General features: G+C 38.7%; 1 protein-coding gene across 1 annotated transcript; it reads right to left on the bottom strand.

Annotated features, from left to right (window-relative positions):
* Window positions 1-693: 693 nt before the first annotated feature.
* Window positions 694-6,798, bottom strand: LOC122156292 (sulfotransferase 1C1-like). Its single transcript, XM_042810946.1, has 9 exons — window positions 6,713-6,798; window positions 6,211-6,311; window positions 5,577-5,754; window positions 3,871-4,008; window positions 3,303-3,400; window positions 2,855-2,981; window positions 1,764-1,858; window positions 1,390-1,570; window positions 694-1,241 (listed from the first exon to the last, which is right to left on the bottom strand). The coding sequence occupies exons 3-9, from the start codon at window positions 5,746-5,748 to the stop codon at window positions 1,129-1,131; spliced, it is 924 nt and encodes a 307-aa protein (XP_042666880.1). The 5' UTR covers window positions 5,749-5,754; window positions 6,211-6,311; window positions 6,713-6,798; the 3' UTR covers window positions 694-1,128.
* Between the last annotated feature and the right edge of the window lie 20,662 nt (window positions 6,799-27,460).

Raw genomic sequence — 27,460 nt, 5'->3', positions numbered from 1 at the left:
TATAGACCAAGAGAGTATTTTCCTCTAGCTGCTGTAGCTGTTTTCCCTCTGACATTCAGGCTGCAAATCCAGTTAAACAGGAACTCTTCAGGGGCTTTTTGTGTATTGAACTCAGTAGCGACACTTCAAATGTAGAAGTGGTTTGATTGGTAATAGTTGTCTGTGATTAAAAGGCCTATGGATTATTTTAACTAATTTCCTACCAACTGAAGAAATGGCTATAGTTCTGGTGCTAATGCTAAAGCATTATTTGATAATATTGAGCAAACCTTAGTGCAACTAAAGGTTCTAATTGAGCTGGTTTTATATTTAGTCAACAAGGGAAGAGCATAGAAAGGAGTAGGTGATAATGTGATAAGTCTGATGGACACATCTATAAAGGTGGAGAAGGGGCAAATATTATCAGCACTGACTCTTGACCTGCTTCATATGAACTTTCAGGATTTTCTGCAGAGGTCTGCAGAAGTTGGTGCTATTCATTTCAAAAAGGCAACAATGGCAAAACCTTCTTGTCTTGATGCATTAGTATCTACAACCTTCACAGCTGGATTGAAGATGAGTACCTCTCTATAGCCCTGTAACAAATTTCATCAGATAATGGGTGTTTGATGTCTTTCGAAATGCTGCTTTCATCTCAATGGCATTTATGGTGCCTGGCTTAAAACAAGAAAGAAATAAAATGATTCTACTTGGTGCACTTCTCTTGCTTTGTTTATTCTTGACCAACATTTAAAATTCTTTATTGTTGTTATTTATCAATTAACATTTATACAATGTGGGAATAGCACATTATAATGCCCACAGCTTTTTTTCCTGTTCGTTTCCTAATTTCTGATTTGAAAATGCCAGTGATATCAACTCCAGTTTAACAAAGACAGAAACCCAAAATATCTGAAATAATTTAGTTAATGCTAAAAGTTACTGTGGAAGGGTTGAATGGCAAATAATCAGGGAGGGAGCATTTTATTCAGGGAGGCAAATCTACATTCCACGTAGTTTGAACAATCTCATAGTAATGAATAATCAGTAGTGTGTGAAAGATTTTGAAAGGCATTTTGTGAAGGAAAAGCAAAACATGGAAAAAGGAAAATGCTGATAGATTGTAAAAATAACTCCCGTTGCTAATATTCACAATTCCGTGCGAAAAACTAGAGAGGTGTCAGCCATTTTCTTCTTGTAATCCTGATCAAATTTCTTGTTCATTGCCACAGTCAAATAATTCTTCCAGTCTCCAACAGCTCCTATGAAAAAGAAAATATTTTAATTTGCCATTATTTCTTGAAGCCCATTAACCACGACTTACTGAAGATCTATACTTAAATAGAACGATTATTTCAAGGAAGAATGCCAAGCAGAAAGAGACTTAATGCCAGTAATAAAACTCAGTACCTTTTCTCATGAATGGGGAAACTGAGTGATCCATTACTCCCTCAAAATCCTTAGTGTAGTTTGCCATGGGATTGTCTTTCATTATCTCAAATGAGGTATTATATATTATTTTGTTGAGAACCTCCTCGTCTAAGTCCTTCTCCAGAAACTTCATAATCTTACGAATTTCTCTCTTTGGATTCTGCAGAGAAGAAAGTACGACAAGAAACAGAGCCAAAAAAAAGCAAGGAAATTGGAGTTGTTATCAAGGTGAAAAGTAAAGTTGTGTGAAGGTTTACAGGTACAGATGACATAATAGGCATCTGTTGATTTTAGATATGTACTGAACTTCCAGATTTCAAACAGATCTCTATAAACACACATTCAGGCTTTACCTCCTTCATATCCTCATAGAAGAGGTAGAGAATACGGTGCTTGTCTTTTGCCTTCCACCATCCTTTTACGTGGTCATACCAGGATCCCCAAAGCACTGAAAAAGGAGTAACAGCAGCAATAACTATAAATACGCAGTCTTGTCTTGAACTGTCTGCGTCTCTGACACTTCCTCCACAATCAATGCCTATATATTTCCCTGTTTTTTAAGCTAGTTTTGATTCACTTTCAGTTTGCCCTGCAGGGTGTTGGACTATATGGACAAGAAAGATTCCTTTCAATGTGTATTATTCTAACTGGTTGAATTATTTGGTATGCTGTCAGAAGTGGCTGTTTCTCTCCAGTAAGTACCAATCTGACTGGCTTGGACAGAGGTTGCTATGTTCTAAGCAACTGCGCTGGCAGAAGAAGGCATGCAAGTGGAGACTTTTAATTAGGCATGACACTTTCACTCTGGTCCAGACAGTGGTGCTTCTAGGCCTACATATTTCCAAAAAGGACCTATGGAAACTTTTTCTGACCAAAATTGAACACTGTCATCCAAATGAACAGGTTTTATTTTTTGGATATTAGTGCCTCTTTTAGAAGAAGAAGAATCAGTTTATGAGGTTGCCTGTCCTTAGCTAGATAATTGGCTTTTTTCAGATGCCTGATTTTTAGACAGTTGAATTTATGTAAAAGGACTCTCCTAGTTCAAATTCATGCTGCACAATCTATGCATAATTAAACTTGGCTCTCTTGTGTGTCATGCTAGAATACAGCCATTGAGCTGCTGTATTTTCCTTGGTGGCTTCTAAGCAGGTTTCTTTTATCCTCACAGAGAAAAACCTAAAAATCATCACATACGGTTTTGAAAGATAATGGAGGAAAGAATAGCATTGTTTTTTTTTTCTCAAAGTGTGCATGTAAAGATATGGTTCATCTTTTAGGTATTCAAAGGTAAAAACCTTTGAATGAAGAGAAATTACTACTGAAACACTTTTAGTGGGTATTCCTCCACAGACTGTCAGCACTGAATTTCAAAACAGATATTTAGCTATTGGGTAGTTTTAAATGAACAAAATTTCTTAAACAACTATTTGCAGCTCATCACCTTCTCCACTCATGAATTTCTCTGCAAATTCCTCAATGGTTCCTGGGTCAGGCAATACTTTATTCATTCTGTGGAAATGGTAGTATGACACCAGGTTGTCTTTTGCATTTCTTGCCATGTAGATGATCTTTGTTGGATGTGAAAATGAGAGAGAAAGAGAGAGAGAAAATACAAGATTAAGCATGCTTCTATAAATACTGAGCTTCTCCTTGTTTTCTCTTGGAGCCTGAGTAACAAAGGCTGAAGAGATTTTGCTTGGAAACTGCCATTCTCTGACCTCCAACACAGAAAACTCAGCCACCACTTCTTTAGTTTCACACAGACCTTGAGCAAGAAAGGGGAGATAGCTGAGGAGACCTTTCATAAAGATTCTGGAAACCACATTCAGTCTGCTTTTATTACTTTCTTTCCATTTGAAGTAGAGAGATTCCTACCTCTTCAGCCTTACCTTGCACTTTTGTTCCCAGAAGGAGGGAGGCACCAGCTGCACAGGGAGATGACTTTTCATTGTTCGTGGAGAAGGCATGGCTTCAGCTAACTTCAGGCCTGCAGAAAGACTATTTATGAGAACTGACCTGCTCTTTAAGTTCTACTTGTGCTTCTTTGTCATTGAGATTTTGATGGTGACCTTTTAGAAGGTCAACTTGAAACGATCATTTATCTCCTAAGCAACTAAACAGAACGTAGACAACATTGCATAAGCAACTTTTGTGCTTCTGAAGGAATTTTTACTCATGTAATTTTACTTATGTGTTGAGGACATCTGCAGCTGATTTAGGTACTGTGGAGTATGACACACAGCTTTCAGAGGCACACCTTCAGTAGGGCCTGTGCCACATCTGCCAGCCTTGTATCAGCTTGTGTAGTACTCAATGCTTGTGGTAAAGCAAATGAACTGCATCCTGATTCTTGTTGTGGCACATAGCGCATTGGCAAAGAAAGCCCATGGCATCAGTTATGGATGCTTGTTTTATTTCCCTTCATTTAAAATACAAGTCTATTTATGTGATATTCACCTGAGTATCCGAGAGATGAAGAATCTGGGATATGCCACTCAAGGAAGGGATGGCGTTTGTAAGTACTGGCACGTCTACACTTCTCAACGTCTCCATTTTGTTCAATCATATCCACTATCTCCTGTGTCCACGTAGTACCTGAAAATGTCAGTGCTTAGATGTTTCGCCTGGGGAGAGCTGAGACTCTCTTCTGCTAGGGAACTGAAAGCTGGAAGGATGGAATCCGTGTCAAAAGAGGAAGGAACAGCACAGAGCGTGATTGAAAAAACAGAAGGAGAGGATAATGGAGGAAAAATGCATAGTTAGGTATAAAAAGGTGATTTCCAAAGCACAGTTTCAGGGATTCTGTTTCTGAAAAGTTTTTTTTCTTTCTAACAGAAACACCCTCTACTGCCACTGCAAGATAAACAGACACAGTACTGTTTGGAGACTGCATTATTTGAAAAGAAGAATGAAACTCCCGTATCCCAACTTCCACCTTTTCACAACAATTCAACAATTTCAATTTTTGTTTTCATCCTGAATTTGAATGAAAAAAAATAAAAAGAAATACATAATCTTTGAGTGAGTATATAGTTTGACAATATAAAAAAGTTGCAGTATTTTCAATATTCTCATGTGAAATGCTTTAATGAAGCTCAGTACATTTTATTTCATCTGCCTGAATTAATGCAATACCTTGTGTCTCTCATGTGCCTCTTTTCCGTTGTAGCTGTGGTCATGAGGGCAATCACATCTCTTCCCAGGTACTTTGGCTAGAGAACCAGCTAAGGAATAACCTGGAAAGCTATCTGGGTAGGAAATTCAGCCACTAACAGGATGCTTGAAGTGTGTGAACCTGGCAGATATAATATAATGTCAAATGTACTCCTGATTTTATTTATTTTCAGTACTATGGTTAAGATATTTTAATCTAGGCAGACTCAAATAACATCCTTTTAGTTAAAGTAGACTAGAGATAAGCTAAAATCTTTCAGCAAAATATTTTCTCTATCTTCAAAAATAAATAATTTTGGGTAACAATATGCATATTTTTTTTTCTGATGGAAACGACACTTAAAAATTCTTGCTAGTATTTTGTGACCTTCAAATGCTATTGAGTTCCCAAATCCCCTGAACTGTATGTATTTCTGTTCATTCAGTGCAAGCACTGAAATCCTGTTACTTGCTGCTTTCCCATAAAATAAGTATAAACGATCTAATCAAAAGGAGAAATAGTAATTAATTAAAAGTCCAGTCAGTGAATTTGGTTATTTATTTAAGAAAAGTAATCTATCTCCAGTTAGGTTTCCTGTACTGGTTTATGCCATGTCATTAGGATATGGTAAATTCAAGTATGAATGCGATTCACACTTGTACAGTTTCTGTTATCTCTCAATAACTCTGATTTTTACTAGACTTTGTTAAATAACCATCTGCTGATGGAAAAGTTCTACAGTACATTAGTATCTATAGCCTAAATCAAAGGAAATGTGTGAGCAATTAGACTTTGACCATTTGAACTTCAATAGTAATAGCCCGTAATTTCTGCCAAAGGAGTTGAAAGTTGCTCACCACAGCTAATAGAGCTTCATGTCTTTAAAATGTAAGTCAGTTTGGGGATTAAACAAATATCAGTCGCAACAGAAAAATGGAATTCTCCATTCCATTCATGATAGTGAGCACTATCCCAAAATTTTATGTTCTATTTACTGTGTTACACAAACCTGCTTTTGCATATGTTGCAATGAGTAGATCATCAGGTCTGGCTTTGAAGTTCCACACTTGATCCCATACGGTGCACGTTGGTTTCATGACAGGAATACCTTGCACTTCACCCAATTCAGATCGGAGCATATCATCATCCAGACTCAAATTTTTCATTTTATCCAGGGACATTTTGTCCTGCATGAGGAATGAAAGGCTTGGAAATTGACATGTTTGCCAAATTGACTCACCCAACCTCAAGGTCCCTTTCCATATCCTCTGATTTACTTGCCTATATTTCAAGCTATCTGAGTCCATAGTTATGCTCCTGGATGTAATTTGAAGAAATGCTTGGCATGTTGCTGTTGGCAACTCTCAGCATCTTTAAAAACCACTCCATTTACTCAGATACAAGAAGAGATTAAAAAACTCCAAACATTATTCCCATCTTTAGGCATTTTAGAAAACATATTGATGTAAAACACTGACTGTAATTGTGACATTTGAAAGGCAAGAAAAACTAATCAGGGATGTGATTCAAAAGATGATAGAGCCTAAAAGCTCCCACTGAAGTCAGCACATAGGACCCAACCTTTTGTTCTGAAAGAAAATAAACAGACTCTCCTGACAACACCCCTTGGGCCTGATACTCACGATAAATATGTGCAGAACTTGTCTGGTCTGTGTTTCGTCCTTGCAGCTTTTCACTTTTAGGGTTTTTTGCTGAATACTGGATTTTTTTACCGATAAATAACCTGAAACAGATAGATGATTAACTAAAGTCTGTTACACATTAATTATTTAAATCAACCCAGTTGAATCCGCTGCCCATCCTACAGCTTTACAAAAAGTAGTTTCAGATTTATGTATTCCTCTTGAGGAATATTCTAGCTATAAAATTCAGAGTTCCAGAATCTGATTGGTGGAAATTTCTGCATTCGAGGAGGCTACAGAAATAACCTCAATTACAAATATGAGTTAGAAAGGATAAAAGACAGATTTCAATTTCAACAGCAAACGCTGTCAAAATATTTCCTTTTGTTTCCATATTTACTCACATCTGTTTTCACACAGATTCTGTTGAACAGAGCAAGAAGTTGGTTGGTGACTGAGCTCTGAGTCAAGAAATTAAAAAAAAAAGACAAAAAAAACTTACAAGAGAAGTTTTCATGCTTGAATGTCTTCAGCCATAGGTCATATCAGTGACAGTGTAACTGCCCAGATCTTCAGACAGATGTAGAATGAAAGCTTGGCTGGAGTTTCTATCCCTCCTATGAGAGTGATGAGAGCAAGGGAGGAAATACAGCAGCAGCCAATAGCTGAAGAGTTTTTCTGGCTTGGTTAATTAACTCCTTTTTAATCCTGTCATGGAAAACTACTTTGAATTCTCATCTGAAGTATGATTCTTTGCTGAAAAAAACCTTGGATATTGGCTACTACCTCCATACAGATTATTTTAATTTGTCTGTATTGTTGTCAATAGTCATGAAATGATACATTTTCTTTCTAACATTAGTCTAAGTTGCCAGAACAGTTTATTTGCTGTTAACACCTAAGATCCATGGGACTGGATTAATTGGTTTCATTTTCATGATATTTGGCACTATGCTCATTTAATGGAAGTCCAAGGATATGTTTTATTGATGGGGCTAGCCATTTTTGCTATGGACTACTTTCTAACAGGCTCAGTTCTCAACTAGTATGGCATTGCAGGGTTTGGTATCCTCACACGTGAGGTAATGTTTCTTTCTAAAATCTAAGTATCTGCCTAACTTTGTATGAGGTGCTGGGAGAGATAATGATGTGCCCTACATGAGTCACAAACAGCACAGTAACACTGGCTGACAAAAGTCGAATAATGATACTTTTATATTAATTCTCAAATATTGCAGTCAGATGTTTGAATGCATCAGAAGAAGTTATTCTTTTCCTGAGGCAAAATGTAGGTCACTTCAGCTGAACTCAAGAAAGTTTGGATGGATTGTATTCATAAGCAAAATTATGAACACACAGCACTGCTGTCTGGTCCTGCTTCTATTTTCCATTGAAGGTACGCTGTCACTCTGCGTCCTCAAAACTCCTGTTTGGTTATTCTTTGGATGGCCTGGCAAGATTTGTATCTGAAATAGCTTTCTTTCTGTTTCCATTTTAAAAGATATTTAATGCATCCAAATCAAATGAGGATGTGACTATCCTTGCACAATCTTTTATGGAGGGCTAATCAGCATTCTACCCCTTGATCCACATGCAGTTTACATTTCCCAGAAATTTTACAGGTTATATGTTATGTTAGTAATGTGGGCTTTTGTACAAAGCCCAAGAGAGCTGACATGAACTGTTCAAGATCACTGATACATAGAGTCATAGAATGGTGTGGGTTGAAAGGGACATTAACGACCATCTAGTTCAACCCCTTTCCATAAGCAGAGACACTTTCTAGTAGGCCAGTTTGCTCAAAGGCCCATGCAACTTGGCCTTGAACACTTCTAGGGATGGGTCATCCATTCCTTCTCTGGGCAGCCTGTGCCAATGCCTCATCATTAAGAATTTCTTATATAATCAAAGTCTACCCTTTTTTATTTTAAAGCCATTATGTCTTGTTCTGTCACTCTACTTCCTGATATAGAATCCCTTCCCATTTTTCCTGTAGGCCCTTTTAAATTTTCAAAGGCTACAATGAGGTCTCCTGAAACCCTTCTCTTCTTCAGGCTTAAAAACCTCAGCTCCTTCAGCCTGTCTTCTGGGCTGCATGCACAAATTGCTGTCTCATGTTCAGCTTTTCATCTACTACTACTCCAAAAGAAGACTGTACTTCATCCATTTCCCACTCAGCCTGTATTTGCGTTTGGGATTGCCCTGATCCAGTCGCAGGACCTTGCACTTGACACTGTTGAACAGCATGAGATTTGTGTGGGCCCACCTCTCAAACCTGTCAAGGTCTCTCTGGATGACATCCCTTCCCTCTAATGTGTTGACTGCACCACACAGCTTGATGTCACATGCAGACTGGCTGAGGGTACATTCAATCTCACTGTCCACAAATATGTTAAGTAGCATTGGCCACAATGCCACCCCCTGAAAAATGCATTTGTCAGTGGTTTCCACATGGACATCAAGCCATTGACTGTCAGTGCAACAGTCCAGCTAATTCCTCATCTATGGAGTGGTCCACTCACCAGATCCATATCTCTGAAGTTTAGAGACAAGGGTGTCATGCAGTACAAGTGTTAAATGGTGTACAGGTAGTATCACCAAGGTTGGAAAAGACCTCTAAGAGAATCCAGTTCAACCAGCTACATATCACCAATATTTCCCACGAAGCCATATATCTCAATACAACATCTGAATGTTTCTTGAACACCTCCAGGGATGATGACTCCACCACCTTCCTGAGCAGCCTGCACCAGTTCCAGACCACTCTCTTGGAGAATAAGTATTTCCTAATGTCCAATCTGAATGTCCTCTCGTGCAACTTGAGGCCATTCCCTCTAGTCCTATTTCTAGTTAGATGGAAGAATAGGCTGACCTCCATCTCACTACAACTTCCTTTCAGGATGTTGTAGAGAGTGAAAAGGTCGTCTCTGAGCCTCCTCTTCTCCAGACTAAACAAACTCAGATCCCTCAGCCACTCTTCATAAGACTCGTGCTCCAGACCCCTCACCAGTTTTGTTGACCTTCTCTGGACACACTCCAGGACTTTGATGTCTTTCTTGTAGTGAGGGGCCCAAAACTTAACACAGTACCTGAGCTGTAGCCTCACTAGGGCGAAGTACAGGGAGATGATCACTTCCCTGCTCCTGCTGGCAACATTATTTCTGATACAAGCCAGGATGCCTTTGGTCTTCTTGGCTGGACACACTGAAGGTTCATCTTCAGCCAAGTGTCAACCTATACCCTCAGGTGCATTTCCTCTACAGTCTTCTAGCCAGGTAGATGATGTCAATTGCTCTTCCCTTAACTACCGGTGCTGTAACTGCATTGCAAAAGACCATCACATTTGTCAAGTATGACTTGCCATTAGTGATGCCATGTTGGTTGTCACCAATCACTTCTTTGTTTTCCATATGTCTTAGTGGAGTTTCCAGGTGACTACCCCATGATCTTCCCAGTCACAGAGATGAGATTGACTGGTCTGTAGTTTCCCAGGTCTTCCTATTTTCCCATTTAAAAAATGGGGCCCCTTTTCTCTTCCTGGGCTTTATCCTATTGTACTCTAGCAAGCACAACCCAGGAGAGGACAAAATCTACTATCCTGAGGTCCAAGATAGTGAATTTGCTGTGTGGCCTCCTCACAGCCTTAAGGATTGTAAACTTTCACAGTCTCTGCAGCAAAGGCTGCTCTTGAACTTCATGTTTCTTAACAGCCTCTTGTTCATGAGAATGAGGACCAGCAAAGCACATCTCATTATTGGCTTCTCAATCACTTGGAGAAGGAATTTATCATAAAAACTGTCCTGGTTTCAGCTGGGACAGAGTTGATTTTCTTCATAGTGTCTTGTATGATGCTGTGTTTTTGCTTTAAAGAGAAACAATATTGAGAATACACCGATGTTTAGTTGTTGCTGAGCAGTACTGTACAGAATCAAGGATGTTTCAGCTTCTTGTACTGCCCTGCCATCAAGAGGGCTGGGGGAACACAGGGAGCTGGGAGGGGACAGAATCAGGACAGATGATCTGAATGGGCCAAAGGGATATTCCATACCATATGACATCATATGAAAAAAACTATAAATCTGAGGGAGGTTGGCCAGGGGGATAGCCGCTGCTCAGGGACTGTCAGGACGTTGGTTGGCAGGTGGTGAGCAATTGCTCTGTGTACCAGTTGTTTTGCAAATATAGGTATATATAATTATTGTTGCTGTTATTTCTCTCTTAGTAAATAGTTTTTATCTCAACCTATTCTCTCCCCAACCTTCTGGCAGTAGGGAGTGAGGTAAAAGGCTGTGCGGTGTTTAGCTGTTTGCTGGTGCATCTGACGTATTCAATTTAAGGTTTTGCATAGGCTCCTAGTACAGGACAGTACATGGCAAAGCTATGCAGGTGAAGACTTAAAAAAACAAGGGAGGGGGGTGAAGGTGAGTGCAGGGCTGTGCAAACAGAATGAGGCAAGTTGGGCAGATGTGCAAATGTGAGAGAGTAAGGGAAAGAGAGGAAAAGGTGATGAGTTTTCCAGTGCAAATCATAGTGTAAAGTTAGCGAGTTCCCACTGAGGATCTGGAGGAGGTAATGAATTGGCAGCATTCTCTGCAGAATTTCAGGAAAGTTTTCCAAAGTATCGGGAAAAAAAACAAAGAAACCAAAAAAAATCTTCCTGATTGGCTTTCAGATAACTATTTCATTATTTTCTGTCTCTGACACGCTGGTTTCATTCTGAAGGTTGACTGCACCAGAACTAACAGGCAAGACAGAACAAACACAGAATATGCAGTTAAAGTCTAATGCTTCTTTTTCTGTTTCTCACACTATTTTTTTTATGGCTATCATTCTCAAGTTTTGCAATCCTGCTCCTTTCCTCTATAGAAGCCCATGCCAATTTTGCTTGTCTTTCTCACACCTTTATCTGAGCACTCATTTTAGTTAGTTTGAAATGGTGTTCGTGCCTTTTCTAGTTATGCAGCTATCCTGATCATGAAGTAATCTCCAAAGTAAACCTGCTGAATTTGCTGCCTGAACAAAGCCCAAGAGCTCCTTATCAAGTGGTTCTCCTTTATTGCAGCTGTGAATCTGAAGCCTATGAACACCGCACTGTGCCAGATAAGCTCAAATTAGGTCAAAAATCTTTACCTGCAGCTTTAAAACTATTTTCGAAGTAACCAATGGGTAATAGATTAATCATGTGGTGGAGGAGGGAGCTCGGAGAAAAGAAAAGAGAGACCAGGGATAGTGTTTTATATTAGGATCATGGCTTTAGTGGGCCATTCCAAAAAGATACCAGGCCCTGTCTGTGAAGAGCATCTTCCAGGTTTACATTGGCCTCTTCCAGAATGCAAACAGCTGGCAGATGTTACCCCTGTTAAATGCACTGGATTTATTTTATTTTATTTTAGCCTGGCTAAGAGTGCTTAGATCTTTACCTAGGAATGGAAAGCTGCAGGCTGTTCATCAGAAATGGTAATGGGAGGAGGCTGCAGGGTGGTTCACAGGTAACAGTGAATGAGGGGTATATTGGGCTGTCTTTGGAACTATTCTTGCCATCGTGGTATAGTGAATGAGTTGGGGCAGTTCACATTAGTTTTTGTAGTCACTGGCCTTTCAGAAAGCCCAGAAATCTGTAATAGCCTTTAAAGGGAGCACAGAAGAAGAGGAGAGACACATTTATCTTAGTTTTGTCTTCATCTGCCTTCTTTTATCTACATATGGTAAGTCAACAAGTTCTCATTCATTATCATGGGTTAAATGTGTATGAATCTCTCACTTGGTTCTAGGTGAAATTCTCTTTTCAGCATGTGGAACAGCCACAGAGAGATTCAGGAATACAATTGCACAGCACAGCCAACTTCCTTCAGTGATTGCTCACAGAGCTGGACTGCCTCCAGTTTTCCTTGGTCTGAGGATTCACCTTCCTTTTGGCACACTGTCACTGGAGTTTTGGGGATAATGGAACATTTACCCTGTTTTCTTACATTCTTATATCCAGTAGCATAGAATTAACACAGTTTCTTCTAATTTTAGCTGAATGTGAACTGAAAAGCAGAAATGCCTGGAGGCCTATATCTATTTGGCTGACCCATGACCCCGTTAGTACATGCTGCTGATATGCTTCATGGCATTCCACACCTGCATTGTGCTGCTCTTGACATTAGTATAACTTAATATGAGCAGAGACATTTGTATGTTAATGACTAGAACATCTGAAAGGGGTAAAAGTAGATGATTAAAGATATCGTTTTTCTTAGCTCTCCAGAGGTTGAGTCCATTGTATTTTTTGCTGTTCTTCCAGTGAAATTTCCTTTAAAATCTCTTCTTTTTCTCCAACTAAAAATAGCAGTTATGGTATAGGTTTTGTAGATAGGAAAAAAAAAAGGAAAACGGATCATCTATGAAATTAAATGTGTTTTCAATTTCTATCTGAAGCTTCCATTTTAATAATAATTTGTAGAACTAATGATCTTATTGAAGTAGAATAAGTAGATCTTATTGTAGACAATAAGATGTCCCCATGACTTGATTTCTTTCATTAAATAATGTACACCCTATTATTTCTGTAGTAGCTCCTTTTACCGTACTGTCCTTGCAATGAGTGTTTTGGGGATCATACATATATAAAGACAGAGCATATGAAGTAATGCAGGTAACTGAACAACTCATTGACTGTATTATGTCAGATTTTAAAAACATCTGACAGGAAAATGTGTCTTGGATAAGAAATCTATTTCAGGCTATGGGCATGAGTAGTTCTCAAACAGTTTAAAGACAAAGAGGGCTGCTTTTGTTCTATTTTTTAATGTAGGATTTGAATCCTTTGCATTTTAAATCTAACGGGAATCACAATAGGACTTTGAAATCATGTTAGAAAAAAAAAGAAAAAAGTTGTTTTCTGTTATTTATAGAGTGCTACACTTGAAGGTGGGATGAAGTCTGCAAATCCTGCATTAGTATCCAGCACTATAAGGTTTTAAATATGATGTTCATCAGTTTTTTTTTCCCCTAAATTTATCTGCCTGTATGATTTAGAAAACCATGTCTTAAAAAATAAAATCATTTAAAAATCTATGTTTGATACATTTGAGTTAAAAACACAAAAGGAAAATAATGTATTTACGTAAAACCCTGGTCTCCCTCTGCTGGACAAAACACAGACTTCATTCTGAAAGATGTTAAAATCATTTTAACAATGTTACGTATTGAAATCTTTAGATGCGCAGCTCTCTTAGTCATCTAGAAACATGCATTCTCTGAAACAAAAAAACAAAAGAACATGCTGCACAGTTTCAGGCTTTTGGAATTTTAAAGCTGATTGCTCCTACTCACATCTCATTGACTGAATAAAATGGACGTGACTGAAGTTGGTGAGCAACTTCAGGCAATGAAAGCTTTGGTGTTGTGGAACTCAGCTAGAGATAAACACAAATATGAAGAGTTAAAATGAAATTGAGGGAGTGGCTGATTCACCAGAGTGAACTGTACTGCTGTGCATAAGGACCTTGGCAGGCTGGAGAGGTGGGTTGATGGGATTGTCATGAAGTTAAACAAGAAGTGCAGGGTCTTGCACATGGGCATGAAAACTTCAAGCACTATCACACACTGAGGGCCACCCAGCTCGAAAGTAGCTCTATAGGGAAGGACCTGAGGGTTTCTGGTGGACACTAAAGGGGACATGAGGCAGCATTCTGCTATCACCACAAAGAAGATCAATGATATTCTTGGCTGCATTAGACAAAGTCTTGCTTAAGTCGTGTTTATTTAATAGCTAAACAAATACTAAGGGAAATTTTAATTGTAAACATGAAATGAAAAGTATTTGATTGAGCAAAGCACTTAATCTGATTACATAAATGCAGTCTGTATCAGTAAGGCACTTATGCTCCATCACCATAACTCTGAGGCAATTTCTTTAAGTATTCTCCTTTCAGCAGAGTTTCCTGTTAGAGAAGGTGTTGAAGCCCATGGTTTATATAACTCTGGCCAAGCCCTTCACTGTATTGGGTCACAGTCCAATTAATAAACAACCTTATTGTCATGAGCATGCATAATTGGGTGATAAGTTTGAATTGGACTGCTCTGGCTTTTTCAAATACCTTTACTAAGAACATATGCATATGAGATGCTGCACTGTCACCCTGTCAGAGGCAGTACATGCTTTTGGCATTGTTTCTGGAAATTACTTTGTAGAAATAGGTCAGGTATTCACCATGCAAGATAACATATTCCCAGTTGTAAATGAGATTTGCTCTAGGGTCACAGGGAGAAAACATAAACTTGTAATAAATAGTTCCAGGCTTTGGTGCCCTTTTTATGTATTAAATGATGGAACTTGCTTACTTTCAAACATAGCATGTTAATATCTGATTCCCAGTTGTCTGCAGACTCCGCTCTGCTAACAGGCTCAGTATGAACAATATTAATACAGGCAGCATTGCTTGATATAAATGGATAGAAACGTGTTTGCATGTCTCAGGCTGGAACATCAACACGGTTGTTTCTCCAAGCAAAAATCAACATTATAGAATGTGGGTGCACTGCTCAGCTTTAGGTGCCTGACACAGCTGTACCTTTGTTTCTTCCCAGAGGAAACCCCAGAATTTGTGCCAGGTGTTGTGGAAGTCTAATGTGCCAAGACCCCCCACTTCTGCTGTGATGAGCAACCAGAAGAGAAGACAGGTGGAGCCCAAGAACAAATTTATACAAAGAGCTTACGGATAACAAGTGAAGGGTGTGTGTCCAAGTTTCCAGGCTGCAGGCATACATGGCTTGATGAGCCAGTGCTAACTGAATAGTTATGGTTATTTTTCTCAGAGCAGTGCTAAATGGAAAAGTCATTTATTTTCTCCAGCCTTTCCTGTCAATCTGTCCTGCAACTGCCAAATTACAGTAGGAGAAATACTTTTTAAAATATTCACTCTCAAAAATAATGTAAATTGTCCACCCCGTTGATTCATTTTTATCAACAGATGAATCTCAGTTTTAAAGCTGGCTCTGGGATTCTAATTCTTCTAAACAGAATAAGGTGTCACGTACTGCATCTATGAATCTAAATATAAGCTTCATGCCACACTAGTAGCTGGGGATTCTTTTAGCAAATGTCTTGAACTGATGGGAACTGATTCAAGTCAAATACCTGCTTTGTGGCATAGCTACTTGTGAACATCTCTACTTGCATTACATGAAGTTTTTGAACAGACTATTTGAATGAATACTTAAGCTGTCTTTTTGGATGCAAGAAAACGGTTTTTTTAGGGGAACTTTCAACTGGCATTTCTTTCTGAGGTCTCAATTTGACTGCTTATTGAGTGTTTGTACCAGAGCATCAGAACAAAGAGCCTGTGAACCAAGAAAAGTGGAGTCGCTCTTAAATCTCTTGAAATACCCCTGTATCTTCTGTGCTCTCTTACACAGGATGTGATTGAGACAATATAGGTTCACTACTTCAGGTTCACTACATAGAGGTCCCTTGGGGCTGCAATTACAACTTCCCCTGAGGCTACATGAAACTTGGTCAGAGAAAAACAAAACCAGACTCATGCAAAGGTAGTCATTTTTGCAATTATTTCCTGAGAAGAACTTCTTCATTACAGCTGAAGACTGGAGATTGAAAATATAGTTGTTGGCTCTGCCTGCGGTCTAGCAGGATGCTCAAGTGCTACCCTGCGCTACTTTAGGTGCTAAAACCTCTTGACCTTCCATCTGGAACAATTAAATGGAGTTCTGTGTAAGCAGCACATCTGCTAATCAAGCTGGGACTTGGCTGCATGAGGACTTCCATTCCCAGTTCCGAAGACATTTGCTTATCCAACCAAGTTATAACACCAGTTTCCTTTTTAACAAACATCTGTTTGGAGACAGTGAGGTCTCCCTGGATGTGAGGCATCAGAAAGCTGCTTCAGCCATTTTCATGTGGTAAACAGTTTTTTATCTGAAATTCTGCAAGCCCAATGACATTACTTACTCTAGTGTTGCTTGCTTCTGAGAAATCCTTACATGACTATTTCATAAATGGAAGAAAGGAATCAGGATACTACAAAAAAGAAAAATTCGAACACACTTAGTATAATTTCCTCAGTATGATAGGTCTATGTGTTACAAATCTTAGGCAGCAGAAAGAATATTGTGTGGAATATCTGAACAATAAGAAAATGTTTCTATTCGTGCTCTAAAAACTACTCTCTTGGCAGTGGCTGTTTTTCTATACGGTTGTAAAGAGACTTTACTTAGATAAACACAGTGCAGCATTGGAAAAAAAAGCTGTAAAAAATTCTAGCAGGTTTTCTTATGAGTATAAAAATTAAATTATTGCCACCAATACTTTATCAGAAACATTCATTAACAGTAAAAAATTGTATACTCTCCATTAGAAAAGAAGCATTATTTTTACTTGCCAATGTTTTCTGATGTGGGAAGTCTTTGTTCAAGCACCTTCACAGCTTGTCCACTGTGATGTTGCTAAGACTGATGGAGGTGAGAATATTTAAGTGAAAAATATGTATCCTCCCTATTAAAATATTTCTTTAGGCTATCTTATCTTACTGATTAAATCTACTCAGTGTAATGGATGTACTCCTCCTCTCATTTGGGCACTCTGGATCAGAGACCATAAAGTTCACATCAACAGAATTACACTGGTATAACTGGTGTAATATATAACATAAATATAACATGTAACTATGAGGAGAGGAGCTGGGCTAGGGTTCATAGAATCCATTGATATTACCACATACTTTTCTTCTCATAAGCTGACACATCAGTTTCCGTCAGGCAGCTAATTAAAAAAAAAAACAGACAGCAGTGTTCACATTTTGTGAACAATTGACACCATTCTGAAATGAGTGATACTTCAGTCTTACACAGCAGACTTATGCTTGAAGATGTAAATTTGAGGCTTGACCATGCATTAGTTTTTCACTTTAAGTATAAAAGCAAGAATTACAAACTCTTGAAGTGTTGAAGGCTTTATTTATAAGCTGGCAGCCAGAAGGCCTTTCAGAGTGCTCACATCACCAGCGTGCGGGTGCATTTCTTCTGTTCTAGTGTTACTCTTGGGTAGTAAAAAGGCTGTCAGAAAAACCTTTTCTGAACATCTGGTTTGTACCTGTCAAGACTGACAGGTTGTCTTCTTACATTGAAGTACTGCAGCAGAGTGCTAAATATGCAGTTATTCTTCTCTGTACTGGCTGCAAAATGCTTTAAGATAAGTGATAAAATTTCATCTAACAAATCATTCTCCTCCTTCGGATTCTAATTTATGTGAATATTCACATTAAAAGAAGTGACACACCTAGGAAAATAAGATACAACTTACTTGATGTTAGTTGGGCAGGACTTCCAGATTTTAGTAGCAACTGTTTGCCAGATGTTTTCTCCCTTTGTGCTTGTAAACCTACATGTGTATGACATCAGCAGTCTTACATGCAGCTGGACAGCCTTGGTGGACTTCTGCCTCTCTTCATTAACAACTGAGGCAGCTAAAACAAACAGATTCCTAATGCAGGCATCATTTCAAGTTTCTGGAGTTAGGAAAACTAGGTCCAGACCGTAATATGTTTTTCAATAAAATAGATTCAGAACTGTGTATTTTAAATGCTCTCTCTCACAAATGTATATTTGATATATGTACAAAGAATATGTATAAATAGTACTCTAATATTTGTAGTCTAACCGAATGTTGTGTAGCAGATAAAAATTAAAAAAAAAGCATAAATAGTCTCATTTCTGAAGAGTGTGGCTAGTACTGCTTCCACAGTCATATGGAGCAATGTATCCATTAATTTAATGGGAGAAGAGCTAGGCTGTGTTGGTAGAGTTTTCCAGAACATTGTCATGTGTTAGGCTTTAAAAGATCTTATAAATATCTGAAAACTCTGCACTGATCAGATACTGTTGGGCAATGCTTAACAGCATGTCTGCTAAAGCAGAGTCCTCTTGACTAGAAATTGTAAAGAGATTGAAATCAACCATTTTAAAAAGAGATGTCCTTACAAGAACTGGCTGAATTTTAAGGATTGTGTAATTATGACCATCAGTAGAATACATTTCTTTTTACACACACAGAAAATTCCTCCTCTCATGATAAACAGCAGCCCTGATACAGGATGAACACACCTCCTTTTTGTAGCACTTCAGTTCATATGTGCTATTCAGCAGTATCATTAAATTATTACCGTACTCTTGCACCATGTGTGAAGATAGCTTCCAATGCTATGGTCTATTTTTGTTTGCTTTAATGAAGATATTTCCTCTAGAGAACATCCGAAAGATAGCAAGACCTACCTGAAGAAAAGTGTGAATTATTTAAGGATAATATACTAGATTAGGAATTTTTAATGTCAAAGAAATATTTTGAATGCATTGCCCGCATTCATCAGAATCACTTTTGCATGCATTGAAAATGGAAGCTGTCAAATGTGTTGAAATTCTGACATTTTTCTGAGTTAAGTATTTCGGGTTTTTTTGACAGTCCAGTTTGGTTTCTCAGACTTGCATTCTTGCTTCACTGAGCAAAGGATGATGTTATGTTTGACTTAGTTCATTTTGAAGTCTCCAGTGGTTGTAACCCATAAACCTGAGTGACACAGGGCCATCAATCAACATAAGAAAACTCTTGTCTAAGCTTTGAATTCTTGAAGCTATCTTTGCATATGATGTTCACAGTGCAACTTGTGGAATACCAATCACTTTTATAATATGGTAGTGGAGCTCTGAGATTTGAGTTTCTACCCACATCTCCAGATTCTGAACATTTATCTGGTGGGTGACCTACTTGACAGCACTTTTTCCTCAGCCACAGAGTTTTGCATGTAAGAATGAATGTCTTTAAGCATTCTTGAGATGCATTTAAATGGCACTGCTTTTAACCAGTGAGCCAAGACCAGTCCTTTGGTGGCTTAACAGTCACTCTCTAAAGGTGATTCTCTTCAGATTTAAAATTAATATTACTAAGTGGTAGTTAAAAGCTGGCAAATTAAAAGAGTGATAGAACCTTCTTACTATTTGCATGTATCTATGCTCATTTCCAGATTTTACATTACTGTCTATTGAACATTTCCCATAGATCTTGTAAGGTAATTGAAGGAAAATACAATCTCTTGGCTCACATAAGCCATTTTAAAATGCTAACCTAAGCAGTACAGTTAATACTGCTCTACTCCAAACTTACTCCAAACACTAACCTAGAGTTTGCCAACACACTCAACTATGATTTATTTCATCAGAAGTTTGGTGGCTGCTGTTATCATGCAGCTTAGAAGTTTCTGTGAGTCCAGACAGTCGATTTGAGAAGGTTGTTCAAAAATACTAATCACTGTTAAAAACTGCACCACGTGATCTCCAACTATTAAGGGTAAAAATAGTTGAGATGGCAGTGAAAGTTTTGTCCAGGATTCAGCAGGGGAATGACATAAGTGGCTGATTCAATACTTCCTGAAATCCCATGATATTTGATTTCACTGATTTTTGTAATGTCAGCATATGATTGTAGTAAAAACTTTGTGTAAGCACTCGTTTTGGAGCTGAAAGTTTGAGGACAGATCTTTCTCTACTATTTTTTTTTTCTCTATAAAGAAGCTGTTTATTCTTTCCTTTCCCGCATAGCCTAATCAAGAGTTTTAATTAAGCTTTCATTGCAAATAGTCTACTAAACATGATCAGTGAGCTTCCCTTTCTCTTACAAAGCATTCATATTTTTAAACCACAAAGTCACATCTCTGTGCAACTCTGGTTTCTCCTTCATCTTCTTTGTAATCACCTGCACAGCTTTTCAGCAGTGCTTTTGTGCTCTCTTAATCCTTTAAGCCTTGTAATGAACCGGAACATTCTGGGAGTAGTTTACATGGATTTCCTGTCACTCACTAGTGCCCATAGGCACATTCAAAGCACCTTCTGCTGGCTCCAGCTTGTTCTGTGGTGGTGAGAAAGCTGTGGAGAGACTCTACAGCACCCAGCTGTTTCTGAGGTGCAAGGATAGCCTAACCTGATGTCAGCATACCATAAACACGATGTGGATTTAGTTGCCTAAGCACAGAAATCTGATAACTTTGGACTCCGTGATCTGACCTCCATCTGCCTCTCTAGAAGGGCACAGATCTCCTGCGGGTCCTATCTATCAGCCATGGGCAAACATCTTGGAAATGTGCTAAATTAGTACTCAACTCACTTGAAAGACTCAGAGTATGTAACCCACCCATCATTTATCATGCATCGAAGGATCTTCAGATCATTTCAGGGACTGAAGCACCTCTCCTGTGAGGAGAAGCTGAGGGGGGCAGCTGGGCCTGTTTAGCCCAGGGAAGAGGAAGATCACGGTGATGTCACCAATGTCTGTAAACACTTGGGGGTGTACTTGCAGGGAAATGATCTCCAGAGAGCACATGAAGCTGATGTTCCAGAATAATATCTTCAGGAGTCAATAAGTGTTCTTCCTTTTCCTTTGTCAACTGGTAGCAAATAGGTTTAATTTCAGAAAGTGAGAACAGGAAACACTCGTATAAGGAGCCTTCTTCAGCCTGTTACAAGTGTGAGCACTCTATGAAAGTGAGTGCTGAAGTGGGTCAGAAATGAAGATTTTTGTGTGTTAATAACCCTTCAAAATTTGAAGCAAATGATCTCTTTTATTTGACTGTTGATTTTCGCAGGGCAAGCAGTTACAAATCTGCTCCTGAGGGACTGTTAGCCAGGACAGTCCAAATCAGAGCCAGGAGCCAAGCTAATATCTGGGAGTGCCTAATGATGGAAGTCAGTTCTTGGGCCCCACATTTAGCAGATACCAGCCTGCACCCAAGGCGTGGGTTATACTCAGGCAATACCAGGCAAAGAATCTGGGTCTGCAGCACCCCTGCAATCTCCACCTGTCCTTGATCTTGCCTCCATTCCAACCATAGCCTTGGCAAGACTGGGCTAGGGAGTACAACGGGTTTGTGTTCTCTCCTTGGATGGTCTCTCTAAGGCCCATCCAATCTGACTATCCCACAGCACATGACTGAAGATTGTTTAGTATCCTCTTTGGCTCAAGAATGTCAAAATTAAGGCACTGCATTCTGTAAAAGCTTTAGGACATTGAAAATAGGAGACATTACTTTTGGAGCAGCCCTCAGACTTGCTGAGCTCAAAATATAAACTAAAGGAAGGGAGATTTAGATTAGATGTCAGGGAATAGCATTTTACAGAGTTGTCAGGATGTGGAACAGCCTGCCCAGAGAGGCTGTGGATGCCCTGTCCCTGGAGGTGCTGGAACTTGGTGATCCTTGAGGCCTCTTCTAACCCAAGTTATTTTGTGATTCCATGATCCTACGACATAGATGAATGTTTGCATGTGTATGTGTATACTGTGATCTTCACTGAGCGTGCTCAGTGCATGTCCACATACTCTAATTGTAAAACCCGATTTCAGATTACCTCTCCCATCACCAGCCCTCTTACTGCTCTTTCACTGTCACACGACTACAGCAACAAATCATAGCTGCAATCAGGTTTTCCAAGGCTGAGATTTTTTTCCATTAAGGAGGACAAACTGGCCTCCAAAGCTTGTCTACCTATTCATGCCTAAGCTCCTGCTCACCTCTTAGAGGAACAGTACAGATATCCTCACCAGCATGGAGCTGCTTTTCGCGCCCTGTACACGTTCACAAAATCCAATCTTCTATGTTTTATGCCCATGCTGTTTTCCTTCTTAATGAGCTCTTAAATCACTGATGGGTGAGGCTGAAAGAATTGACATAGGATCTTAATTATGAAATGAAAGCTTCTGATACCACAAACAGCAGTGCTGACCCAGACCGTGCTGGGACAGGGACAGACAGCAAGTGTTGGTGGGCAGCTCCAGCTGTGCAGCTGTAAACAAGTGAATGTGGGCCTACTTACAGCTGGCACATGTTGGGTGCTCCTTATCTCTCTCACTTAGTAGTTTCCCATGACAGCTGTTGCCACTTGTCATGTCCTAAATCAACCATCCGAAATCTGATTAATTTTAGAAGTGCTGTTTTTGGTTTTTTTATTTCTTTGTTTTTCTTTCCGAAGCGATGGCTTCCCTTTGAAGCATAAAACTTCTCTGAGAGGTGTAATCTTTTGAGCAAGATGTTTGAGGGATCACCACTGCTCTGAGGAATTCCTATCTCATTAGATTTTAGGCAAACACATTGGCCAAAAAAAAAAAAAAGGATTTAACCAAGTCCCATCACTATATAGGAGCTGACTGGGTCTTCTGCAGGCTCCCCAGTGTCTATGGAGGTAATCCCACTGCGCATGGGTGCTTACAGCTTTGTGCAGATATGGCAGTAAGCTGCAGAACAAACTGATCCCAGTTGGTCACTAATGGTGTGCATCACAGGGCCTACAAAACGGTGTGAAGGATCTGGGGATAGATTTGCAGTGATGCTGTGTGCTCGGAAGTAAACTAGGAACTGTTTAAAATTTGCTTTGAGCATGCATAAGACTATAAAAAGATATTTCTCAAAAACTAGAATATGGCATTGTAGCTCTTTGATGGACTTATCTTCCATGAATTTTGGTAATCTGCTTGGAAGATGTTTTTATACATTTATCATCCATAATACGACAAAATATCAATTCCAAAATTTAATTAAAAGTCTTCCTAAAAATTAAAAAAAAAAGAAAGTTCAATGAAATGATTTCACTGGCTCTCTAGTTTTTCTTTAGAAATTCATTCTCTCTTCAGTTTCTTTGTACAGCCCATGAAGCAGTAAAACAAACATTTGCAATATCTGAAACCAATTCCATAGCTAGCTTGGCTTGGCCATCCAAGATTGACAAGCACAGCATAAGTTCTAGCTTTACATGCTGTTTTGGTTGTGTTTCTCAAGTGTAAAACTAGAGCTGGTGTAAACGTTGTAAAATTAGCATTATGATTGCTTTAAGAACAGAGAAACATTTTTGTTATGTTAAAAGAAATCCATGAAGAATGTGGAGTTATAAGTATCAGTTCTGTAGAGTGTAGAATTTATTTCAGAAGATAATCTAATAATTTTTAAATTGCTGAACGTTAGCTTGCTAGTGGTTTTATTTTCAGTGCTCTCAGACATACAATCTGATTTTTGGGTGGTTCTGGGAGTTGGACTCAATGGTCCTTATGGGTCCCTTCCAACTGAAGATATTCTGTGACTCTATAATTCCCTACTAGTTCTGATTCAAGCAATGTTGTGATTTTTGCAGTATATATTTTCTTCATGCACAAACTTAATTTTTGCTTCACAAATTCTTCTCATTCTGAATCTGGATTATGTGTGAGTTGTTCTTTGGTAAAGAACAGTGCTACACTCATAAGTATTTATTTTTCTAATTTTATTTTTTACTATTTTTATGATCTCAGGTCACGTCCTGCAGGACCTGGAGGAAATGCAATTAGTGCCACCACCTTCAGAGAAGCCACTTAGTCACTTACAGGTAAGCATTTGCTTAAGTGCTTTACTGATTGAGCTTTTATCACAGTGGAGACTTACCGATTAAAAATAAAAACAAAATCTGTCTCTCTCTTGATTAGAAAAAAAAATCTAAAGAAACTGTGCACTAATGAGAGTGGCTTGACTTTTGTAATGTATTCTAATGAAACCCAAAGTGTACTTTCAAAATCTTAATATTCATAGTGCATTGCCTCCTCTATGAAAAAAAAACAAAAACGGACTCTCCTTTCGGAGAAATGTTCTGTCCTGGAGCAGATCCCAGCAGATGGCACTGTTATGAATAATTTGAGCCATGGCTAGAAATTCCTGTGGGCTGCTCTAAGCCTTCCCTCTCTGCCTTCTAAGAGCTGCTGTGCTTCAGAAGAGCAAGGAAAATCCCCTTCCTGACATGTCCTCAGCCTACCTGACCATGGCAAGAAGGAAAGGTTTGCACATTCCTGAGTTAAAAGTGTGGTAGACTTGACATTTTGATTCCTAAAAAATTTTTTTTTTTAAAATCAAAACTTTGTTCTTAGGAAGGGAAAGTAATAGATGTCCTGCTGCATAACTGTGATTTTCTATCTGCTATGTATACCTGTTGCTTCACTTCAAAATAGACCTTTTTCCCTCCTCTTTATCATTTTGGTTTTCAGAAAATCTGGTATTCTTCTTATAACTTCAGCAACTGCAGAAGTTATATAACTTCAACTACTGCTGCTTTTGGTGATAGAAAGCATCCCTTCTTGGTTTCCTGTGAGGAGGTGCTTTGGAGAGAGACTATTTGCAGAGGTAACTTCATCCTCTATAGTTATGCCATGGATGTCCAACCTTTTGGCTTGCCAGGGCTGCATTGAGTGAAGAGGTGTCGCTTCAAAAGTAATGCCTTCTATTTGATAGACTAAATTCTCAGCTACAAAACATTATTTTTCAACACAGTCACCACTGTTAGCTATGCGTTTTCACCAGCAATGAAGAATAGCCTGCATGCTGTGCTTGTAACAATCTGACCTAGCAGAGGTGACGCACTGTGTCACCACTGCTGAAACACACCACCCACTGCCTCACCGTGCTCACGTCCACGGTTTGGTCTCCATCACTGTTCAGCAAGCATCAATGAATGTCAATGGGTGCCATTTTTTCCCCATGGAGGAATTCAGTGACACACCTTTGCTTCATCTGCACTTCCATGTCAGACACATCGTGTCAGAGTGCCCCTCTGCTGCCATCTGTCACCATGGCAGCAAAACATAATGGGCTATTGGTGAGAAAGTTCAACCTCTACTGCCATACCACCACCTGCCTCTGCTGCCTCTGATGTCATTGGCCAAGATAATAAAACAACAGGCATTACTTTCGAGGAATTTAATTTTCAAGGAACAACCCTTGTAAAATATGTAATATAGTTAATGTACACAAGTAGCATTTGTATTTCACGCAAGGAAATTATTTTATAATTTTATAACTAGCCATATGTAAAAGTATATATTATAACTAACCTCCTGAGTACATTCCATTTTTCGTAGACCACATTACAAGACCTGACCCAAAGTGTGGAGAGAAACACTAAAATTACATTGTTGCATGTCTAATAGTTGAAAGGATTGAAAGCAAGAGGACAAAAATCAGAGTATGCGGCAAAAAAACATGTGTGAAAAAACTGTAATAATTAAGTTTATGCAAAAAAAGTGCATTTGAATTATCAGAATCATTCTTCATTTTAAATTAATTCTAGATTATGCTATCTGGTAAGATATTTTCCAGAATAGTTTTATGGTTAAGTTGAAGTCCTTACTCAGTAAAGCATTCAGGCCTTGGCAAATTGAGACAGCCAGCACTGTATAATAAGAGTTGGGTACCTAGTCCTGGAAGCTTTTTCAGTTCTTAAGCTCACTGATTTCAGTGAAGGTCACTCTGTTACTACAGAATGCTTTCATTCTGTTCATAGAAAGCCATACTTTAAGGATTAAACTACACTTACCTACTTCTTGGCTTTCCAGCAGTGTGAAACTTTATGTCCAGTTGAAGCAGTCCAGATGTGATTTGTGCAACTCACAGTTGCAAAGTGCATAATTTATAATCGTAAGTTGGGTAAAGCTAAAATAAGCATAGGTGTACTGCTACAGGCATATTTTGCATTGTGGCTTCTCATTGACCTCTATAAATTGTATTCTTCTGCGGGTAATAGCATTGCATTTTATGCATTTGAGGAATCTGCACATCGAAATGTTATGTGCTGCATAAGTTTGACATTGAAAAACTAAATGAATATATGAATGGACATTTTATGTGTTGTGATTTTCAAATCTATATATAAAAGTAGGCCATGGAATCTTCATTTTATTGAAGTAGGAGAGTACGTGAAGTAAGAAAAACTACAGACACAATGCTGAAAAAAAATACTTGTCTTTTAACATGCACAAAATTCTTCTGTTTTTTTTTTCACAGCTCTGTAAATTCCACGATGGTTTCCACAAGTAAAACAAAAGCAAAGCTAGTTTTTTCATCTGTTGTACAATGAACTGCTAAGTTTTTAATATGAATATGTATGGAAGTTTTACCATTTTAACCACATGGAAATTTATTACTGTTTACATTTAGAAAACAGATGCTGTTTTTATCTTTTAATATATTTTTATATCTTCAAGAATTGTTTTTATCTTTAAGAATTTAAAAAAAAAATCTGTATTTTAAATTTTTAGTCTTAAATAAATTATAAATAAGATTAAACAAAATTGTAGACTTTAGAACTACATACCTGAGTTTCAAAAATGTAAATATATGTTTTTTTATTTGACTAATGATTTTAGCATCAGCATTCTAAACATGTGGTATTATCAATACAGTAATACTATTCCTCACAGATTGTTTAAGATTACGCAGGGAATGGAAATATTTCTCATGGGCATCTGTACAACTTGTAAATAAGATATTTGTACTTAGTTCTGTGTTTCTATACACACATGTACCATTTATTCTGTTTCTGATTTCTTTTTCTTTTCAGTTGTGCGGCCATACATCTGCACAGTGCTTTCTGTCTAAGCAGTCTGAATATTTGCTGAAAAAAGAAAGTGATCTTATTTATGGGTTTATGTTATTCTATTAAACAGGTAAGTTTTGCAAGTAAGAGAATTATAGAATTGCATGGGTTGGAAGAGACCTCAAGAGATCACTGAGTCCTGCCCTTCTGGTAAAGCAGATACCCTACAGTAGGTTGCACAGGTAGGCACCCAGATGGATCTTGAATATCTCCATAGAAGGTGACTCCACAACCTCTCTGGGCAACCTGTTCGGGTGCTTTGTCTCAGGGAAAAGTACTGAGAAGAATCACAGAATTGTAGGGGTTGAAGGGACCTCCAGAGATCATCGAGTCCAACCCCCCTGCCAAAGCAGGTTCCCTACAGCAGGTCGCACAGGTAGGCATCCAGGCAGGTCTTGAACACCTCCAGAGGAGGAGACTCCACCACCTCCCTGGGCAGCCTGTTCCAGTGCTCCGTCACCTCACTGTAAAGAAGTTCTTGTGCACATTTGTGCAGAACTTCCTATGCTGCAGTTTCTGGCCATTTCCCCTTGTCCTGTCTCCACACACTGCTGAAGAGTCTGGCCTCACCATTCTGCCCCCAACACCGTAGATATTTATAGACCTGGATCAGGTCCTCTCTCAGTCTTGTTTTCTCAAGGCTGAAAAGACCCAGTTCACTCAGCCTTTCTTCATAGGAGAGATGCTCCAGGCCCTTCACCATCTTTGTAGCCTCCGCTGGACTCGAATGTCTTGAAGCATAGAGTTGATAAAAATTGGAAACTGAGTCACTGAGTCAAAGAGGAGAATGAATTTGATCATAGAATCACAGCTTAATGAAGTG

This window comes from Centrocercus urophasianus, unplaced genomic scaffold (assembly GCF_019232065.1).
Source record: "Centrocercus urophasianus isolate 14NV4802_14NV808 unplaced genomic scaffold, USGS_Curo_1.0 seq_12, whole genome shotgun sequence".
In the NCBI taxonomy this organism is placed as follows: Eukaryota; Metazoa; Chordata; class Aves; order Galliformes; family Phasianidae; genus Centrocercus; species Centrocercus urophasianus.
The sequence above is the reverse complement of the archived record's forward strand: the minus strand, read 5'-3'. Positions and strand labels throughout refer to the sequence as shown.